The 17,035-nt window shown below is 43.0% G+C and overlaps 1 protein-coding gene across 1 annotated transcript; it reads left to right on the top strand.

Annotated features, from left to right (window-relative positions):
• Positions 1 to 2,313: 2,313 nt before the first annotated feature.
• IL6 (interleukin 6) lies at positions 2,314 to 6,726 on the top strand. Its single transcript, XM_019959556.2, has 5 exons — positions 2,314 to 2,439; positions 2,607 to 2,797; positions 3,899 to 4,012; positions 4,743 to 4,889; positions 6,161 to 6,726. The coding sequence occupies exons 1-5, from the start codon at positions 2,421 to 2,423 to the stop codon at positions 6,314 to 6,316; spliced, it is 627 nt and encodes a 208-aa protein (XP_019815115.2). The 5' UTR covers positions 2,314 to 2,420; the 3' UTR covers positions 6,317 to 6,726.
• The last annotated feature ends 10,309 nt before the right edge of the window (positions 6,727 to 17,035 follow it).

Consider the following 17,035-nt stretch of genomic DNA (forward strand, 5'->3'; position numbering starts at 1 on the left):
GCAAGTATTAATTGCAGAATTACCATGCTCCAGGGATTTTTCACACAATCTTCTCTTTCAGTCTTTACCACAGCGAACTGCTATTATCCCAGTTTTATAGATGAGCAATCAAGGGGCACAGATCCTTGGCATTTCTTAGCCAGGGTCAGACAGCAAGTGGCAGAGCTGGGCTTTAAAGCCAAGCTGTGTGAACTCAAGAGCCGGTGCCTCTACCATGTACCTGACCATAGGAAATCGCCTCAGCATCATCTAGACAATGGGAAATTATAGTGTGTATATACTTGTGTACAAGTGTGTGGGTGTACACAATATATGAACCAACAATGTAAACACAGAGATGAGTACGTAGGTCACCAAGAACACCTCACCAGATTAGAGTAACAGAGGATTTAGTTGAAAACACCACAGGTCGGGCACTATCTCTGGGAAGAGGAGCTGGGAAGGAAGGAGACCAACTTCTTCTCCCATGCTGCCCTAATGCTCTGTCCCAACATTTTATCATGCACATGTACTTCCTGTTTTTAAAACTCTTAATTGAAAAAAAAATCTGTGTGCTGTCGATTCACTGTATGAAATTTTCTGAGTCATATTTTATAAAAAATGGAAATATGAGACGAAGCAGTCCCACACTACAGAGGCCCAGCACGTGCATTGCAGGGGAGCCAGGAGTGGTGGTTTCGTTCAGTACAGGAGGCTTGGTTGGGGGCATCTGAGTAGCTCAAGACCCAAGAGCACTAAAAGCGAAACCATTCAGCTATCCTCTGCCATTTTCATTTTCAAACTCCAAACCAAGCTACCACCACTACAGGATCTGCCTCTCAATTTAGAAAGTCAGTGAAAGAATGAATGACCTCGCGTTCCCCAATAGGCAGGTCCCAACATGTTGTTCACAAAACAAAACTTAAGTAAATCAATTTGTGTTTTAAATACCCTAGCTGAGGTCCCTGTTTTAGCAATCCTGACAAGATCCTCTTTGCAAAGTAAAGAAGTTGATTGTGATGTTAACACTGTGTTTTGTAAACAAAACATACAAAAAAAGAGGGCTTTTTTTCCCTTGGTGTCATACAAGGGTCCTACTTGCAGTCTGGAACCAATCTTCTGAGCTGTCTGGATGTCTGGGAGACTGGGGGGAACGGCCTGGTATACAGATCTTCTGCATGAAACCAAGGACCCTCTTGCAAAAGATATTGTAAGAACCGAGGAAGCCTCTACTAGCTCAACCCAACATGGAAGCCTGAGGCATTGGAGGGGAAGTGTGATTCCAAACCCAGAGTCCTGTTCTATCAGTAGATTTCTTCTCAGTTGCCTCTGGATTCAAATCAAGTCATACAGCTATGAACACAAGCTCCAGAAAATGCCACAAGATCCTCCTCTGACATACTACCAAAGAGGTGAGTGGTATTCTCCCTACTTCTACCCTGAACCCAGTGGGTGTCAGTAAATTGAGGACACCAGCAGACCCAGACCCAGGGTCCTCCCAGTGGGAGCAGGATCACCCTATAGCCAGTGGTAGGGATAGCACCAGCATCACAAGACAACCTCCTTGGACAGAGATCAGGGTCTTCACGGGGAACATCCCCAAAAGGCCACTAGGGAATGAGCAGGGCTGTGACGGATCTGGCCCAAGTGAGCAGGCGCAGGTGAGGAGGAAGCTGGCAGATGCCTCGTGGCGGCATTTATGTGTGAACCCCCACTGCACCTGGAGACTCCTAGAGAACGTCCACAAGATGTGGGGGGAGTCAGGAGGTTCTGCAACAGCTGGCCACAGTGAGAGCCAGGAAATAACAGTACTGCTGAGGGCTCACAGTATCCTTTTTGAGGGAGTGGAGGGGTGGAGAGGCTCATAGTATATTATTTGTAATCCCAGGCCAGCAGGCTGTGGAGTGGTCTGAGGAAACTGAGGTCAGAACATCTTAGGTTTTTTACAAATACAAATAAACTGGAATACTAAAGCCTAACCAGTGGTAATTAAAGTATTTTTAAAATCAGTCAGCCTTAGCTTCTCCCCACCCGCTACCCCTCTAAAACTCTGTGCATGATTTCAGCTTTACTTTTTCTCAAGACATGCTAATGTGCTGAGTCACTAAAAAAAAAAAGTAAAGAAAGAGTGATCCAGCTTCTGAGGACTAGCTTTAGTAATGATCTAAGCTTCTACGCGGCACTTTTTGCCCTGGTTTGATTCCTGTGATGCTAAAGGACGTCACATTGAGCAATCTTAATAAGGTTTCCAATCAGCCCCACCCGCTCTGGCCCCACCCCCACCCTCCAACAAAGATTTATCAAATGTGGGATTTTCCCATGAGTCTCAATATTAGAGTCTCAACCCCCAATAAATATGAGACCGGGGATGTCTGAGACTCAGTCTGCCCTCGGGCCCACCAGGAACGAAAGAGAGCTCCATCTGCCCTCCAGGAACAGCTATGAACTCCCGCTTCACAAGTAAGTGAAGGAAATCCTTAGCCCAGGAACGGCCTGGCAGCCGTGCGGCGAAGGAGGGGGGTGTGTGTCCGCTGCTGTGAGGGCTGGCGGGCGGCCAGCAGCCAGAAGCACAGCTCCCCCAGCGGCGCAGTCTGCTCACTGGCTGCTCTCCCTCTGCTCTGTCACAGGCGCCTTCACTCCATTCGCTGTCTCCCTGGGGCTGCTCCTGGTGATGACTTCTGCTTTCCCTACCCCGGGTCCCCTGGGAGAAGATTTCAAAAATGACACCACCCCAGGCAGACTACTTCTGACCACTCCAGAGAAAACCGAAGCTCTCATTAAGCGCATGGTCGACAAAATCTCTGCAATGAGAAAGGAGGTGGGTAGGCTCGCTCCAGGGTGATGAGCACCCATGTGGGCATCTATTTCCTTGCTCTTGGATGTGAATGGGGGCTTCTGCATTGGGAGGTCTTTGCTGGGTTTGGAGGCAGTTCAGACTTGAAGCCAAAGGGGCAGACTATGTCCTGTAATTTCTCCTCTGCTCCTGGTCTCAGATGGTTCCTTTTCATCCTGAAAAATATACAGTGATGCTGGGATCCCTGCCCCCTGGCCCATTCTCAGCTCCATTCCTGGCATGAGCTGTGGATCACACTGCCTCTCAGGATTTCCTTTTCCATAACCAAAAACTAAGGTCTGTCAATTTTTTTGTGTGATTTGGACTTTAGGAGGATTAAAAAGCACCACCTGAAATGACTGTTCAGCTTCTCAGGACAGTCACAGTACTTTTAGGTTATGCCAGCCCAGAGGTTAGGGATTCCCCAAAGTCATTCTGGCACGTAAGACGCATACCTGATAGTCCACCAAAGTGGCAAAATCATCCATAGGCTACAGCAGCTCCCAAGCTTTAAATGTAAGGTAGTTTGGCTCTGCTTTGGTAGAAAGAAAATAATACAGGAGAGGCAACTGGGAGTCCCAAATCTAACTCTGATTCTGCTGGACAAGCTTTGTGATCTTGGGCAAATTCTTCAGCACCTCTGGGCTCCATCTGTAAAATCATGGAATTGGACTAGATGATCTGAAAGATCCTTCCAGCTGGGACATATAATTCTGGCTCAACTTATAGTCATCCAATTATTATCAAAATTCCTATCATTTATTATGTTACCTACTATGTGCTGACACTTTATAAAATATTGTTTTGTCCTCACAATAAACTTAATGGGCAGGTTTTTCATTATCCCCAACTTGCAGATATAGGGACACTGAGACTGGGAATACATAACAACCATGAAGTCACGGGTGAGGCTAGAACTGAACCCATGTGCCCATCTTCTGTAGAGCTCACTTGCCTGGGTGCTAATGGACTGTGACTTCACTTTTCTTAGAGAACTTCCTGGCCATGATAGATCATGCATCAGCCCTCTAGTGGTGTGAGTTTTAGGGGCATTTATAAGATAACGGTTCTGATATTCTTTCCCAGATATGTGAGAAGAATGATGAGTGTGAAAGCAGCAAGGAGACACTGGCAGAAAATAAGCTGAATCTTCCAAAAATGGAGGAAAAGGACGGATGCTTCCAATCTGGGTTCAATCAGGTACAAATGCATTACGTTCACTTTTCAGTACTCCCTAGTCAAAAGTTCTCCCTCTTGCATGAAGCATCTGTATATATAAAGACCAGGCAGGCAATGAAGAAGGGGATTAATATAAAGAATACCATGTAGATTTCATGAGGAGGCCAACTTAAATGATATTAAAGGCAACTTATTTTTTAACAACTTCGTCAAATATAGCCCCTCTGGGCTGGGATTTTTACCACTGTCAAGTGTTAGGAAACCCCAGAGGTTTAGCTAGTTCATCATGGGTAAGGTGGTCCAGGAACCTTTCTCCTCTTTGGCTGCCCTTAGCAGGATCTAGGCCTGCCCTCCCTGCCGAGATCATTCTCTACACCCTTCTCCTTCAGACAGTGCAGTAACCTCCACTGACTTCTGCTTATTTCATAAAAGGAGGTTTCACCCTGACATTGACAAGGGCAGGAGTGCAGCCAGCGGGAAGAGCATTATGGGGTGTAACAGAGGATGGCCCCTTGCCATAATCTAGCATCTACTGGGCTTTGGGAAACATTTAAGTGGTGCCTCTCGTTGTGCAGGTATTTTAAATGGGGCAGCTAATGCTGTCCAATGTCTCAAAACATGATGCTTAAGAAGTACTTGAAGTTCCCTGGAGGGGAACAGGCAGAAGTTGTTGAATTATAGCAATTTACATTTCTAAAATCAATTATGCCTTGCTGGCAATAACCAGTTTTCCCACTGTCTTTTCTCTTAGGCGATTTGCTTGATCAGAACCACTGCTGGTCTTCTGGAGTATCAGATATACCTGGACTACCTCCAGAACGAGTATGAGGGAAATCAGGAAAATGTCAGGGATTTGAGGAAAAATATCAGAACACTGATCCAGATCCTGAAGCAAAAGGTGAGTGTCCCCTCGCCTGACTCAAAGAAGGCGGCCTAGACAACTCGGCAGTGCAAAGCCAATTCAAAAGAGATGGCTGTGTGTAAAGGAAAAGATCTGACAAATATTTCCTCAAGTTAAAGCTTTTTCTTTTTCCTGTCTTCTGCAAATGACATCAATAACTATATTTAAAACTCAGTTAAGGGGGAGAGTTTTAACATTAACTTCTAAAAGTTTAAGAAATAAGGGGAAAAAGTATCTGTAGAGGCAGAAGGAAGCATATCCAACCTCAAGTAACAATCCATAATAACAAAGAACAGAGAGCACAAAAACTATTTAAGATTGCCAAATGACATTCTTGTTATTATGGTAGTTTCAACTACTTTCCCATACTCTTTTGCCAAGGAGTTAATGCAGAGAAAAGGCTAAAGGCTGGAAGAGCATGTACCAAGGGCTTTTTGGTCACTACCAGCTAGCCATTCAAATGCCACATGGTATAAGCTTGATGGCACAGTTTGCAGATGAACCATAGCACAAAGAGAAGGAGAAGCAGGCACATTGGTGCTAATCCTGCCTCCCTTTCCTAGCTGAGTCCCTTGTACCAGGGCTTCTCCCCGTTGAAGGTGCAGACACCTTCACCTAGAGGATCTTGTTACAGTGCAGAGTCTGACTCAACAGGTCTGGGGTGAGACCTGAGACTCACATTTCTAACAAGCGCCTGGCAATGCTGAGGTTGCAGTGCTCCAGGATCACAGGTGGAGGTGCGAGGCCTTCCACCATGACTTAGCTCCAAGTCAGTGGGTCTATGGAAAAATCTTCCCCAATTCTGTTTATGCCGCCAGAGCAGCTGACTCTTAATAGATGTCAGATGGATGGGTGAGAGCAAAGCCAAAGAAAAGTATTAGAGTTAGAGGCCCCCGAAGAACCCATTAAAATGCCTTTAACTAAAAGTTCTTCATACATCTACTGAATTCTAACTTTGTGCCAGGCACTGTTTAGGATGACATAAGACAAGTAAGATACGATGGCTACTTATGAGATGCTTATGGTCCAACAGAGACAGAGCAGCAAAAAGTATCAGAGCTCAGTTGCTGTGAGAGGGTCTCATGCTGGGTGGGCTCAGAGCAGAGGACCTCCCCCCATCTGGGCGAGTCAAGGCCAGTGGCCCACATCTGCTCCTTCGCTCCAAATTTGTTTGAATATCTTCCCACAGGCCACAGCGCCTCTCCACTGCAAAAGACTTCTTCAATATTTAAACAATTCCTTTTGTTTTGTGTTTCCTTCATGTAAAGATCGCAGATCTAATAACCACTCCAGCCACAAACACTGACCTGCTGGAGAAGATGCAGTCTTCAAACGAGTGGGTAAAGAACGCAAAGATTATCCTCATCCTGAGAAACCTTGAGAATTTCCTGCAGTTCAGCCTGAGAGCTATTCGGATGAAGTAGCTGGGGCTCCCATGATTGTGGTAGTTCCTGGGCATTCCCTCCTCTGGTCAGAAACCTGTCCACTGGGCACACAACTTATGTTGTTCTCTATGAAGAACTAAAAGTATGAGCGTTAGGACACTATTTTATCTTTAATTTATTGATATTTAAATATGTGATTTTGAGTTAATTTATATACATGATAAGTATTTATATTTTTATGAAGTGCCACTTGAAATATTTTATGTATTTGGTTTGAAAAAGTAACGTAAAAATGGCTATGCGGCTTGAATGTCCTTATTGTTTTGGAGACAAATCATTTCTTGAAATGTGTAGGCTTACCTCAAAAAATTTGCTAACTTATGCATATTTTTAAAGGCATATTTATATTGTATTTATATAATGTTTAGGCTGTTTTTATAACAATAAACTTCTTTTTTAAAGAAAAAAAAGCAACTAAACCTCTGTGTGTGTCCCATGAAGCTTAGTATAAACAAGTTTCTGTCACTACCACCACCACTAAAACAAAAAGCTGCAGTCACCTGGAGGAAGATATAATTGAGCACCTATTGCATGCCAGGCACCAAGCACAATGAATTGCATGCATCATATTTAATCCTTGCATTTGCACACTTTTCTCTGGAGGTGGGAGAATAAGTGATTCCCTTAGTTACCCAGCTGAAAAGTAAACCACAGGCCCAGTCTTCCTGCCTCCAGGCTCCCTACTCTTAACCTTTAGGTCCTCCGCCTCACAGGGAACTGACAGATGAGGTAGAAAATCCCAAAAAAATACAGGGAATACATTTTAAAGATGCAATCACACACCTTTAAGATGGTATAACCACTTACAGAAGACATAGCAATATGCAAGCTTCTGAATAATAACTAGAAGTTTTTATTCCTGGGTTCCTCAAACTGCACAGATCTGTCCATCACATCAATGACCATACTGTATCACATCTTAAAATGGGTGGATTTTTCTTTCCAGTCAGCATATGGGTTCCACAAGAAGGAAGACTCTATTTATTCATCTTTGCATCCTGAGCCCACAGCCCAGAACATGAATATTCAATTCAGTTCAGTCACTCAGTCGTGTCTGACTATTTGTGACCGCATGGACTGCAGCACGCCAGGCCTCCCTGTCCATCACCAACTCCTGGTGTTTACTCAAACTCATGTCCACTGAGTCAGTGATGCCATCCAACCATCTCATCCTCTGTCATCCCTTTCTCCCACCTTCAATCTTTCCCTGCATCAGGGTCTTTTCCAATGAGTAAGCTCTTCGCATCAGGTGGCCAAAATATTGGAGTTTCAGTTTCAGCATCAGTCTTTCCAATGAATATTCAGGACTATTATCCTTTAGTATGGACCGGTTGGATTTCCTTGCAGTCCAAGGGATTCTCAAGAGTCTTCTCCAACACCACAGTTCCAAAGCAACAATTCTTCAACACTCAGCTTTCTTTATAGTCCAACTCTCACATCCATGCATGACTACTGGAAAAACCACAGCTTTGACTAGATGGAACTTTGTTGGCAAAGCAATGTCTCTGTTTTTTAATATGCAGCCTAGGTTAGTCATAGTTTCTCTTCCAAGGAGCAAGCATCTTTTAATTTCATGGCTGTAATCACCATCTACAGTGATTTTGAAGCCCAAAAAAAGTCTCTCATTGTTTCCCCATCTATTTGCCATGAAGTGATGGGACCAGATGCCATGATCTTAGTTTGTTGAGCTTTAAGCCAACTTTTTCACTCTCCTCTTTCACTTTCATCAAGAAGCTCTTTAGTTCTTTGCTTTCTGCCATAAGGGCGGTGTCATCTGCATATCTGAGGTTATTGATATTTCTTCCAGCAATCTTAATTCCAGCTTGTGCTTCTTCCAGCCCAGCATTTCTCATGATGTATTCTGCATATAAGTTAAATAAACAGGGTGACAATATACAGCATTGATGTACTCCTTTCCCAATGTGGAACCAGTCTGCTGTTCCATGTCCAGTTCTAACTTTTGCTTCTTGACCTGCATACAGATTTCTTAAGAGGCAGGTAAAGTGGTCTGGTATTCCCATCTCTTTAAGAATTTTCCAGTTTGTTGTGATCCACACAGTCAAAGCAGGCCCCAGTTAACATTTACTGAATGAAGAAACCACACATAGATAATCAAACCTGCTGCTGCTGCTAAGTCGCTTCAGTCATGTCCGACTCTGTGCGACCCCATAGACGGCAGCCCACCAGGCCCCGCTGTCCCTGGGATTCTCCAGGCAAGAATACTGGAGTGGGTTGCCATTTCCTCCTCCAATGCATGAAAGTGAAAAGTGAAAGTGAAGCCGCTCAGTCGTGTCCGACTCTTAGCGACCCCATGGACTGCAGCCTACCAGGCTCCTCCGTCCATGGGATTTTCCAGGCAAGAGTACTGGAGTGGGGTGCCATTGCCTTCTCCCAGATAATCAAACCTAAGATACTTCAATTCTTAGGGATATATGCTGTTGGTCAATGAGTGGGGAAGTTACTAGTGCTGTGTGCTTATGAGTCTTTATCTTAAGGGAAAAAACAGTAAGACTTAGGAAGAAACATTCTAAGACCTTCTAGAGGAGACAGTGGCTAGTCAGTGCATGTATATCTGCCTCCATTTTCTTTCCCACCAGCGATATTCTCCATCCGCCTTCTCCTCTTACCCCAGCCGAGAGTGGTGGTAAGAGAGACAATCTGGGGAAGTGCACATGGTCCCTACATCTCATATCAATATTATGTTGGGAATTTGGCATAGATTTCCCCTTTTAAGTCCCAGCCATATAAAGTCTGTCTTCTTAGTAAAGCTTTTCCCACCCTAACCACCACAGATGTCTTCCTCTGGGGGAGGAGTTCTGCTCAGCAAGGGAAAGTCCACAGGAGTCAAGAACCGAGAGGAGTTAAGCAAAAGAAGAGCCACATACTCTGCTTTCTAGAAACCATGCATCACAAGCAGGTTTCTGAAAATCAGAACTAAATTCAAAGAGCAAGAGAAAAAGCAGTTAACAAACACCTCCACTCTTCAAAAAAGAGTGTGTGAGCATCATATATGTTAGGTGATGCTGGGGATGCAAAGGTGAACAAGTAAACATGTTTGTTCATGTGGTTTACACTACGGCAGGAAGGCAGACATGGAACAAAGGATGTAAATGTGAGGAGGTTTACAAAAGAGAAATGCGAGGCATACCAAGAACCCTATTACGCACCCCAGTAGTGGAGGCATCTAACTATGTCTGGGGAGGGCAGTAATGGAGATCTAATTGAGGAAGAGGGGTTCGGGCTGAGATGTGGAAGATAATATAGGAGTTAGCCAGGCCAAGATGGGTGGGAAGAGCATTCCAGCCTGAGGGAACAGCATGTGCAGTGGTTTGAATCCACAAAGTGCACACTATGGTTGAGACCATGAAAAATACATGATGTCCAGGGCATAAAGAATGAGAAAAAGGATAGCTGAGAGTGGATGGAGAGGAAGGCTGAGACCAGACTGAGAGCATCAGAAGCCATATTAATATAAAAATATAATTTACAAAAGCCATAAAAATTGGGAATTTATCCCATATGTGATGAGAAGGCATTGACAGTATTTAAGGAGTAGAATGACATCTGTGATTTACATTTTAATGTGCTCACTCAAGTTGCAGTGTGGGAAATGGATGGAAAAGAAGCAGGAAGAGATTGCTGGAGGAATATATCAGAGGCCTTCATTGTAGTCCAGGCAAGACATGGATTAGGATGGTGAGAATGACTGAAAGGAGAGAAGGCAATGGCAGTCATCAGCAAAAGATACGTAGCGGCTAGTTCAGTAGGATGTGGTGATTGTTGACCAAGATTCAGGAATTCTAAAGGACACTGAGGCTTTGGGAGAGGGAAGAAGTAGTTGAGTGGAAAACCCAGAGAATTTTGAATTTGAGGGTTTTTATTTATTCAAATATTCTCTGAGCTTCTGCAATGGGCCAGATTCTCTGCTGGGCCCAGGACATATAATGATAAATAAAACAGACTAGGTCTCCGCTCTCAGGAGACCTAGTCTAGGGAAAACAATCTAAAGAAATAACTACTGTGCTATGTATGTATGCTACTGTTACAAGTAGGTAGCCCACCCACCCCAAAAGAGGCATTGAAGTCCTAATCCTTGTACCTGTGAATGTGACCTTACTCAGAAATAAGATCTTTGCAGAGGTAACGAAGACAAGAGGAAGTCATGAGACACATAAAGACACCCAGGGGAGACATCCATGTGAAGAGAGAGGCAGACAGTGGAGAGATACATCTACAAACCAAGCGCTAAGGATTGTTGACAACCACCAGAAGAGGCAAGGAAGGATCCTCCTCTAGAGCCTGTAGAGAGAGGACAGCCCTGTTCACACCTTGACAGCAGACATCCATCTTCCAAAACTGTGAGAGAATAAATCTGTGTTGTGTTAAGCCACAGTTGGTGGTAATTTGTTATAGAAGCTCTAGAAAACTAATACAGTTATTATGACAACACAAAGTAGGAGAATCTAATCTAAAATAGAGTTCAGAAAAAACTCACCAGAATAAATGACATTTAAACTTATACCAGCAAATTTGGAAAACTCAGCACTAGCCACAGGACTGGAAAAGGTCAGTTTTCATTCCAATCTCAAAGAAAGGCAATGCCAAAAATCGCTTAAACTACCGCACAATTGCACTCATCTCACACGCTAGTAAAGTAATGCTCAAAATTCTCTAAGCCAGGCTTCAGCAATACGTGAACTGTGAACTTCCAGATGTTCAAGCTGGTTTTAGAAAAGGCAGAGGAACCAGAGATCAAATTGGCAACATCCGCTGGATCATGGAAAAAGGAAGAGAGTTCCAGAAAAACATCTATTTCTGCTTGATTGACTATGCCAAAGCCTTTGCCTGTGTGGATCACAATAAACTGCAGAAAATTCTTGAAGAGATGGGAATACCAGACCACCTGATCTGCCTCTTGAGAAACCTGTATGCAGGTCAGGAAGCAACAGTTAGAACTGGACATGGAACAACAGACTGGTTCCAAATAGGAAAAGGAGTATGTCAAGGCTGTATATTGTCACCCTGCTTATTTAACTTTTATGCAGAGTACATCATGAGAAATGCTGGGCTGGAAGAAGCACCAGCTGGAATCAAGATTGCCGGGAGAAGTATCAAGAACCTCAGATATGCAGATGACACCACCCTTATGGCAGAAAGTGAAGAGGAACTAAAAAGCCTCTTGATGAAAGTGAAAGAGGAGAGTGAAAAAGTTGGCTTAAAGCTCAAATTCAGAAAACGAAGATCATGGCATCTGGTCCCATCACTTCATGGGAAATAGATGGGGAAACAGTGAAAACAGTGTCAGACTTTATTTTTTGGGGCTCCAAAATCACTGCAGATGGTGACTGCAGCCATGAAATTAAAAGACGCTTACTCCTTGGAAGGAAAGTTATGACCAACCTAGATAGCATATTCAAAAGCAGAGACATTACTTTGCCAACAAAGGTCCATCTAGTCAAGGCTATGGTTTTTCCAGTAGACATGTGTGGATGTGAGGGTTGGACTGTCAAGAAAGCTGAGCACCAAAGAATTGATGCTTTTGAACTGTGGTGTTGGAGAAGACTCTTGAGAGTCCGTTGGACTGCAAGGAGATCCAACCAGTCCTTCCTAAAGGAGATCAGTCCTAGGTGTTCTTTGGAAGGAATGATGCTAAAGCTGAAACTCCAGTACTTTGGCCACCTCATGCAAAGAGTTGACTCATTGGAAAAGACTCTGATGCTGGGAGGGATTGGGGGCAGGAGGAGAAGGGGACGACAGAGGATGAGATGGCTGGATGGCATCACTGACTCAATGGACATGGGTTTGGGTGGACTCTGGGAGTTGGTGATGGACAGGGAGGCCTGGCATGCTGCAATTCATGGGGTCACAAAGAGTCAGACACAACTGAGCGACTGAACTGAACTGAACTGAAACTTATACTAAAAGAATGTATAGAGATGGAGAGGGACAAGGAAATCTGGCATGCTGTAGTCCATGGGGTTGCAAAGAGTCAGACATGACTTGGCACTGAACAACAACAACAAAAGAATGTACAGGATTCAGCCAGTTGCAGAGGTAGGAAAGGTGTTTCCAGCAGTGAGCACAGCATGTGCAAAGGCTCAGAGGCTGGACAGAACATGTGGAGGAACTGAAATAACTGAAGCACAAAGAAGAAAGTAGTACAAATAGACCTGAAGGAATAGGTTCAAGTTATGAAAAATCATGAAGGTGGATTAACTAAAAATGTTGATATAACAGAAAGATAAAGAGCAATTTTCTTAAAATTTTTATTTCGAGGTTTTTTGTTTGCTTTCTCTATTTTTTTTTTTAATGTTGCGGGACTTTTCATCATCTGGTGGCATGGGTTGAGGAGATTTGGATCTAAACCTCTATACCAGGTAGTATAGAGAATATCTGTAAGAGATCTACTTTTCTGTAGTGGGTTCCAGCAACAGGGCAGACCGTACTAGAGAGGTGAAAGGCAAGAACAAGAGAAGATGAGAAGGAGCACGTCAGGGTGTGTCTTAAAAAGAACTTCAGACATTGTGATGTCAGGTATCAAATTTTCATTTATCTTCTCCCTTACTCATAAATCTTCCATGACTTTTATTCACTGACATAAAGCAAACATATGGCAGCCTTGTGCAAGCCCAGCTCTAAAGAATGAAGGGAGGCTCCTGTGCACCTTTGAGGGTAAAATGGATAATGGAAGGTTGAAAACACAGGGAGATCAGGGAAATGATCAAAGAGAAACCAAAGAGTTCATAGCAAGAGTGACAGGCAGCAATCAGGACATGTAACACCCCACCAAGAAAATCAAGAATAAAAAATAATAATTTTTTTTTAAATCAAAAAGACTCAGGAAAATCTGGGAGAAGTTTGAATTCCCTGTAGTTGGGTTGGGATGGAGATACTGACTATAATATTTGTATGCTAAAGGAAAGGATGATCTCCAAAGGCTAGGGACTTGAGAACATGTAGGTTATTCTATGAAAATGACCCCAAAATCTGCAAGAGAGAAAGCTGGTAGGAAAGTAACAGTCCAGAATCCACTTCTGGTAAAATTCTGTTTCTGGTGGCTTAAGAATAGAAAGGAAAAGATAAATGAACCCATATAAATAGACTAATAATAAGACTGAGAATAGACTGGGAATTTCCTGGTGGTCCAGTGGTTAGGACTTGGCACTTTCACTGTAGGGGCCTGTATTCAATCCCTGGGTGGGGAAATAAGATCCCACAGGCTGCAGAGCATGGCCAAAAAAACAGAGAAACAAAAAAGACTAAGAATAGACTAATAATAATGATGATAATAATCTGTTATTGAGCACTTACTGTGCACCAAGCACAGTGCAATGTATGTGTTATTTCAGATGCACATGTAGTAACCAAAGGAGCAGAGAGTCTAAGCAATGCGTGCAAAATCACAAAGTGTACTTAATTCCGTAAGACACGGCTAGCTGTCCTTTCAAATCCACTCTTGTGTTTGATTAGCCATGTGGCTACCTATCTAGAGGCTACATTTCCCATTGTCCTTTGCAAGTAGGTGTGGCTGTGCTGAAAAAAAGAACAGAGCAGGCTCAAGAAAAGTCTTTGGAAAAGCCTGCTTACAAGTATGACCCCTGGCTGGCATCTGAGACCTTAACTAGTAAACAGTTCCTCACGCTGATACAAAACTTTCCCTAAAGGATTAGAGTACCTAACCTGTACAGTCTATACAGTTTATACAAACCACCTGCTTTTCTTTTAAGAATGTAAAATCTCAATATGTGCTAAGCAGAGAGGACCCCACTAAAAACTTGGGGAGCTGAGTTTCTAAAGAATTTCCCTGGTAGACACATACTGTCACAACTCACTGTGGGAAGAATTAAGCACATTCCATGTGACTCCACTGGGACAGGACTATTGGAAGCTCATGTTTAATTTCTCCAAAATCTGCCTCAGGTCTTTGCCCTTTGCTGAGTTTGCTTTGTATCCTTTGGCTATAATAAATCACAGCCATATGAGTCCTGTGACTCATGTATACTAAGTCCTGGGAGCCCACCTAGTAAATATCACCAAACCTCAGGGTAATGTTGGGAACCCTCGACACAGTGGCTGAGTTCTCACCAATGAAACGTGAGTAAATTGAGGTTGTAATTTTACCTTCACTTGCCTAAAAAGATATTACTTGCCTTCCATTGTCTTTCACCTTTTTGTGGATTAGGGAAAAAAATGCTATGGTGAATCAGCTTTAATCACACAGAACAAAGCAATATCCACAGCTGCAATGTCCAATAGGGTACACAGTAGTCACTTGCACGCATTTAATTTTAAACCTAAATTCATTAGGATTAAAAAAAATTAAAACGTAAGGCCCCCAATTTCATTCATGCTAGTGGCCATCGTATTGGGCAGTGCAGATACAACACATTTCCATCACTGAAGAAATTTCTACTGGACAGTCTGGCCCTAGAAGTTAGTGGAGCAGAGATGAATGGAACTTTGATTGCTAAATGACCTCATGGAGATGAACAGACTCACTACACTGGACCATCAACAGTCAATGGATCATTACATGATAAATCTACTTCTATCTTATTCAACTATATTTGGGGATATGTTCATTACAGAAGTTTGCCCTATATTCTAACATAACTCCCAATTTATTCTTAATCAAGGATTTTTTAAAAATACAGAAAGCAAGCAATCATGTAGAACAGGAGCAAAGTCAGAATGTCTAACAAGCACAGCTACTCTTGATGCCCAGGTCTTTAATCAGAGAACATGTGAGTTGGTGACTTTGTCCATATGGGGTAGGGTCTCTCAGAATCGCAAAAGCTCAATTCTCATTCTACCATTGTGCCGGGGTCCAGCCCGGGCAGATCCAGGGAATTCGAAGCGGGGACGGCGTCGGCGAGGATCAGGAAACAACTGCTTAATTAAACGTTAATTAAGGATATAAAGAGTAATAGAAGAAGGATAGCTCAGTAGGAAAATTCAGTGAAGAAAAGAGGCTGAAATAAGGATAGCTCAGTGAGGAAATTCAGTGGAGAAAAGAGGCTGAATAATTCAGCCAGAAGGTGAGAGAAAGAACAACATGGGGAGACCAAGTTTCGGTGAACAAGGCCCGCACTTTATTTTCCAAAGTAGTTTTTATACCTTAAGTTATGCATAGAGGATAATGGGGGAAGGGGTAGAGTCATGCAGTAAGCCAGGCTTTCTTCCTGCAAACTTATCATACGCAAAAGTTTAGGTGATTTACATCATCTTCTGGCCCGGAGGCCTGTTAACATTTTAAGAAACTTATTTTTCTCTAAAGGTGATTATTCTAAAGTCAGGCGCCAGCCTCCAAAAAGCACTGGATAGAGTTGCATTCCTATAGGGCAAAGGTGAGGTGGGTTCAATCAAGAAAAGAATTAACTCAAGGGTCCCAGGTTACAAACATTAAAGCTACTACTTACACCAATTATATTAATCAATACACTGCCAGGGACATAGCAGGTAAGGGATATGGAGACTTTGCAGCAAACATTGGCCCAACAAGTGAAAAACCCTTCACCAATACAATTTCTAATCAATCTTTTAACTGCTCAAAGGACTCTGTATTTAGACGGTTTAGAACATCTCATGCCTCTCACAGTTGGGAGGCTCTGAGCAATCACATGTGGCCGGAAAAACCTATTCAGGCAGGCTAGAGGACTTCCAAAGGAGTTTGTAGGTTGAAACACTGTCACACCCAGGAATTATTAACTGGAGCTGTAAGTTAACTCTTTTTTTTCAGAGAGAGGTAGTGGGGGACAGCCCCCCATAAAGTCAGAGGTGTGGGTGAGAGCACAAAGCAGAAAGTAGGCAGACTCTGGTTTTGGGGGTAGATGCTCAAGAATTTCCAGGGGGACTCCTGAGGCTCGATCCCACCTTTGCCTATGCCGAGCCTCCTTCCTCATGACCTTTGCCATGGGCGGAGTTCCTCACGCTGGCTCCTGGCAGTGTTAGAATTCCAGCTGAGCTATTCCAGATCCTGAAAGATGATGCTGTGGAAAGTGCTGCACTCAATATGCAATATGCACTCAATATGCAATATGCTGGCTCCCGGCACCATTGCTCTTTTGTATCGCCATTCAGGAAGAATTTCCACAAACAATCTATGTACTTCTTTTTAATGTAAGCATTACTATAAATTTCCCCCTCAGTACTGCTTTAGCTTGTCCCACAAAGTTTCAGATGCTGCATTTTCATTTTCATTCAGTTCAATGTATTTGTCAATTTCTCTTGAGACTTCTTTGACCCATGGATTATTTAGAAGTATGTTGTTTGGTTTCCCAGAGTTGGAGACATATCCATTATCTTTCTGGTATCTATTTCTAGTGTGATACTATTGTGGTCAGAGAACATATGATTTCAGTTCTTTAAAATTTGTTGAGATTTGTTTTATGACCAAGAAATGGTCTGTTTTGGTATATGTTCCATGAGTTCTTGGGAAGAATATGTTTTCTGTTGTTGTCAGGTAAAGTGTTTTATATGTCAATTAGATCCTTTTGGTCCAAATCAACAAATATGACTGGGGTTTTCTAAATCCTTGATGATTTTTCTCTCTAGTTGATCTGTTGGTTGTTGAGAGAGGGGTGTTTAAGTTGCCAACCTGAATCATAATTTTTTTTTTCTTTTCAGTTCCACTAGTTTTTGCTTCTTATACTTTGCAATTCTGTAACATGGTGAACACACACTTGGGATTACATGATT

This window comes from Bos indicus, chromosome 4, assembly GCF_029378745.1.
Source record: "Bos indicus isolate NIAB-ARS_2022 breed Sahiwal x Tharparkar chromosome 4, NIAB-ARS_B.indTharparkar_mat_pri_1.0, whole genome shotgun sequence".
NCBI lineage: Eukaryota > Metazoa > Chordata > Mammalia > Artiodactyla > Bovidae > Bos > Bos indicus.

What these genes read in the sequence shown, in the direction of transcription:
- IL6 (XM_019959556.2), top strand. An exon ending in TCCAATCTGGGTTCAATCAG is followed by an intron (nt 4,013 to 4,742) that starts GTACAAATGCAT and finishes CTTTTCTCTTAG; the next exon opens with GCGATTTGCTTGATCAGAAC. An exon ending in TCCAGATCCTGAAGCAAAAG is followed by an intron (nt 4,890 to 6,160) that starts GTGAGTGTCCCC and finishes CTTCATGTAAAG; the next exon opens with ATCGCAGATCTAATAACCAC.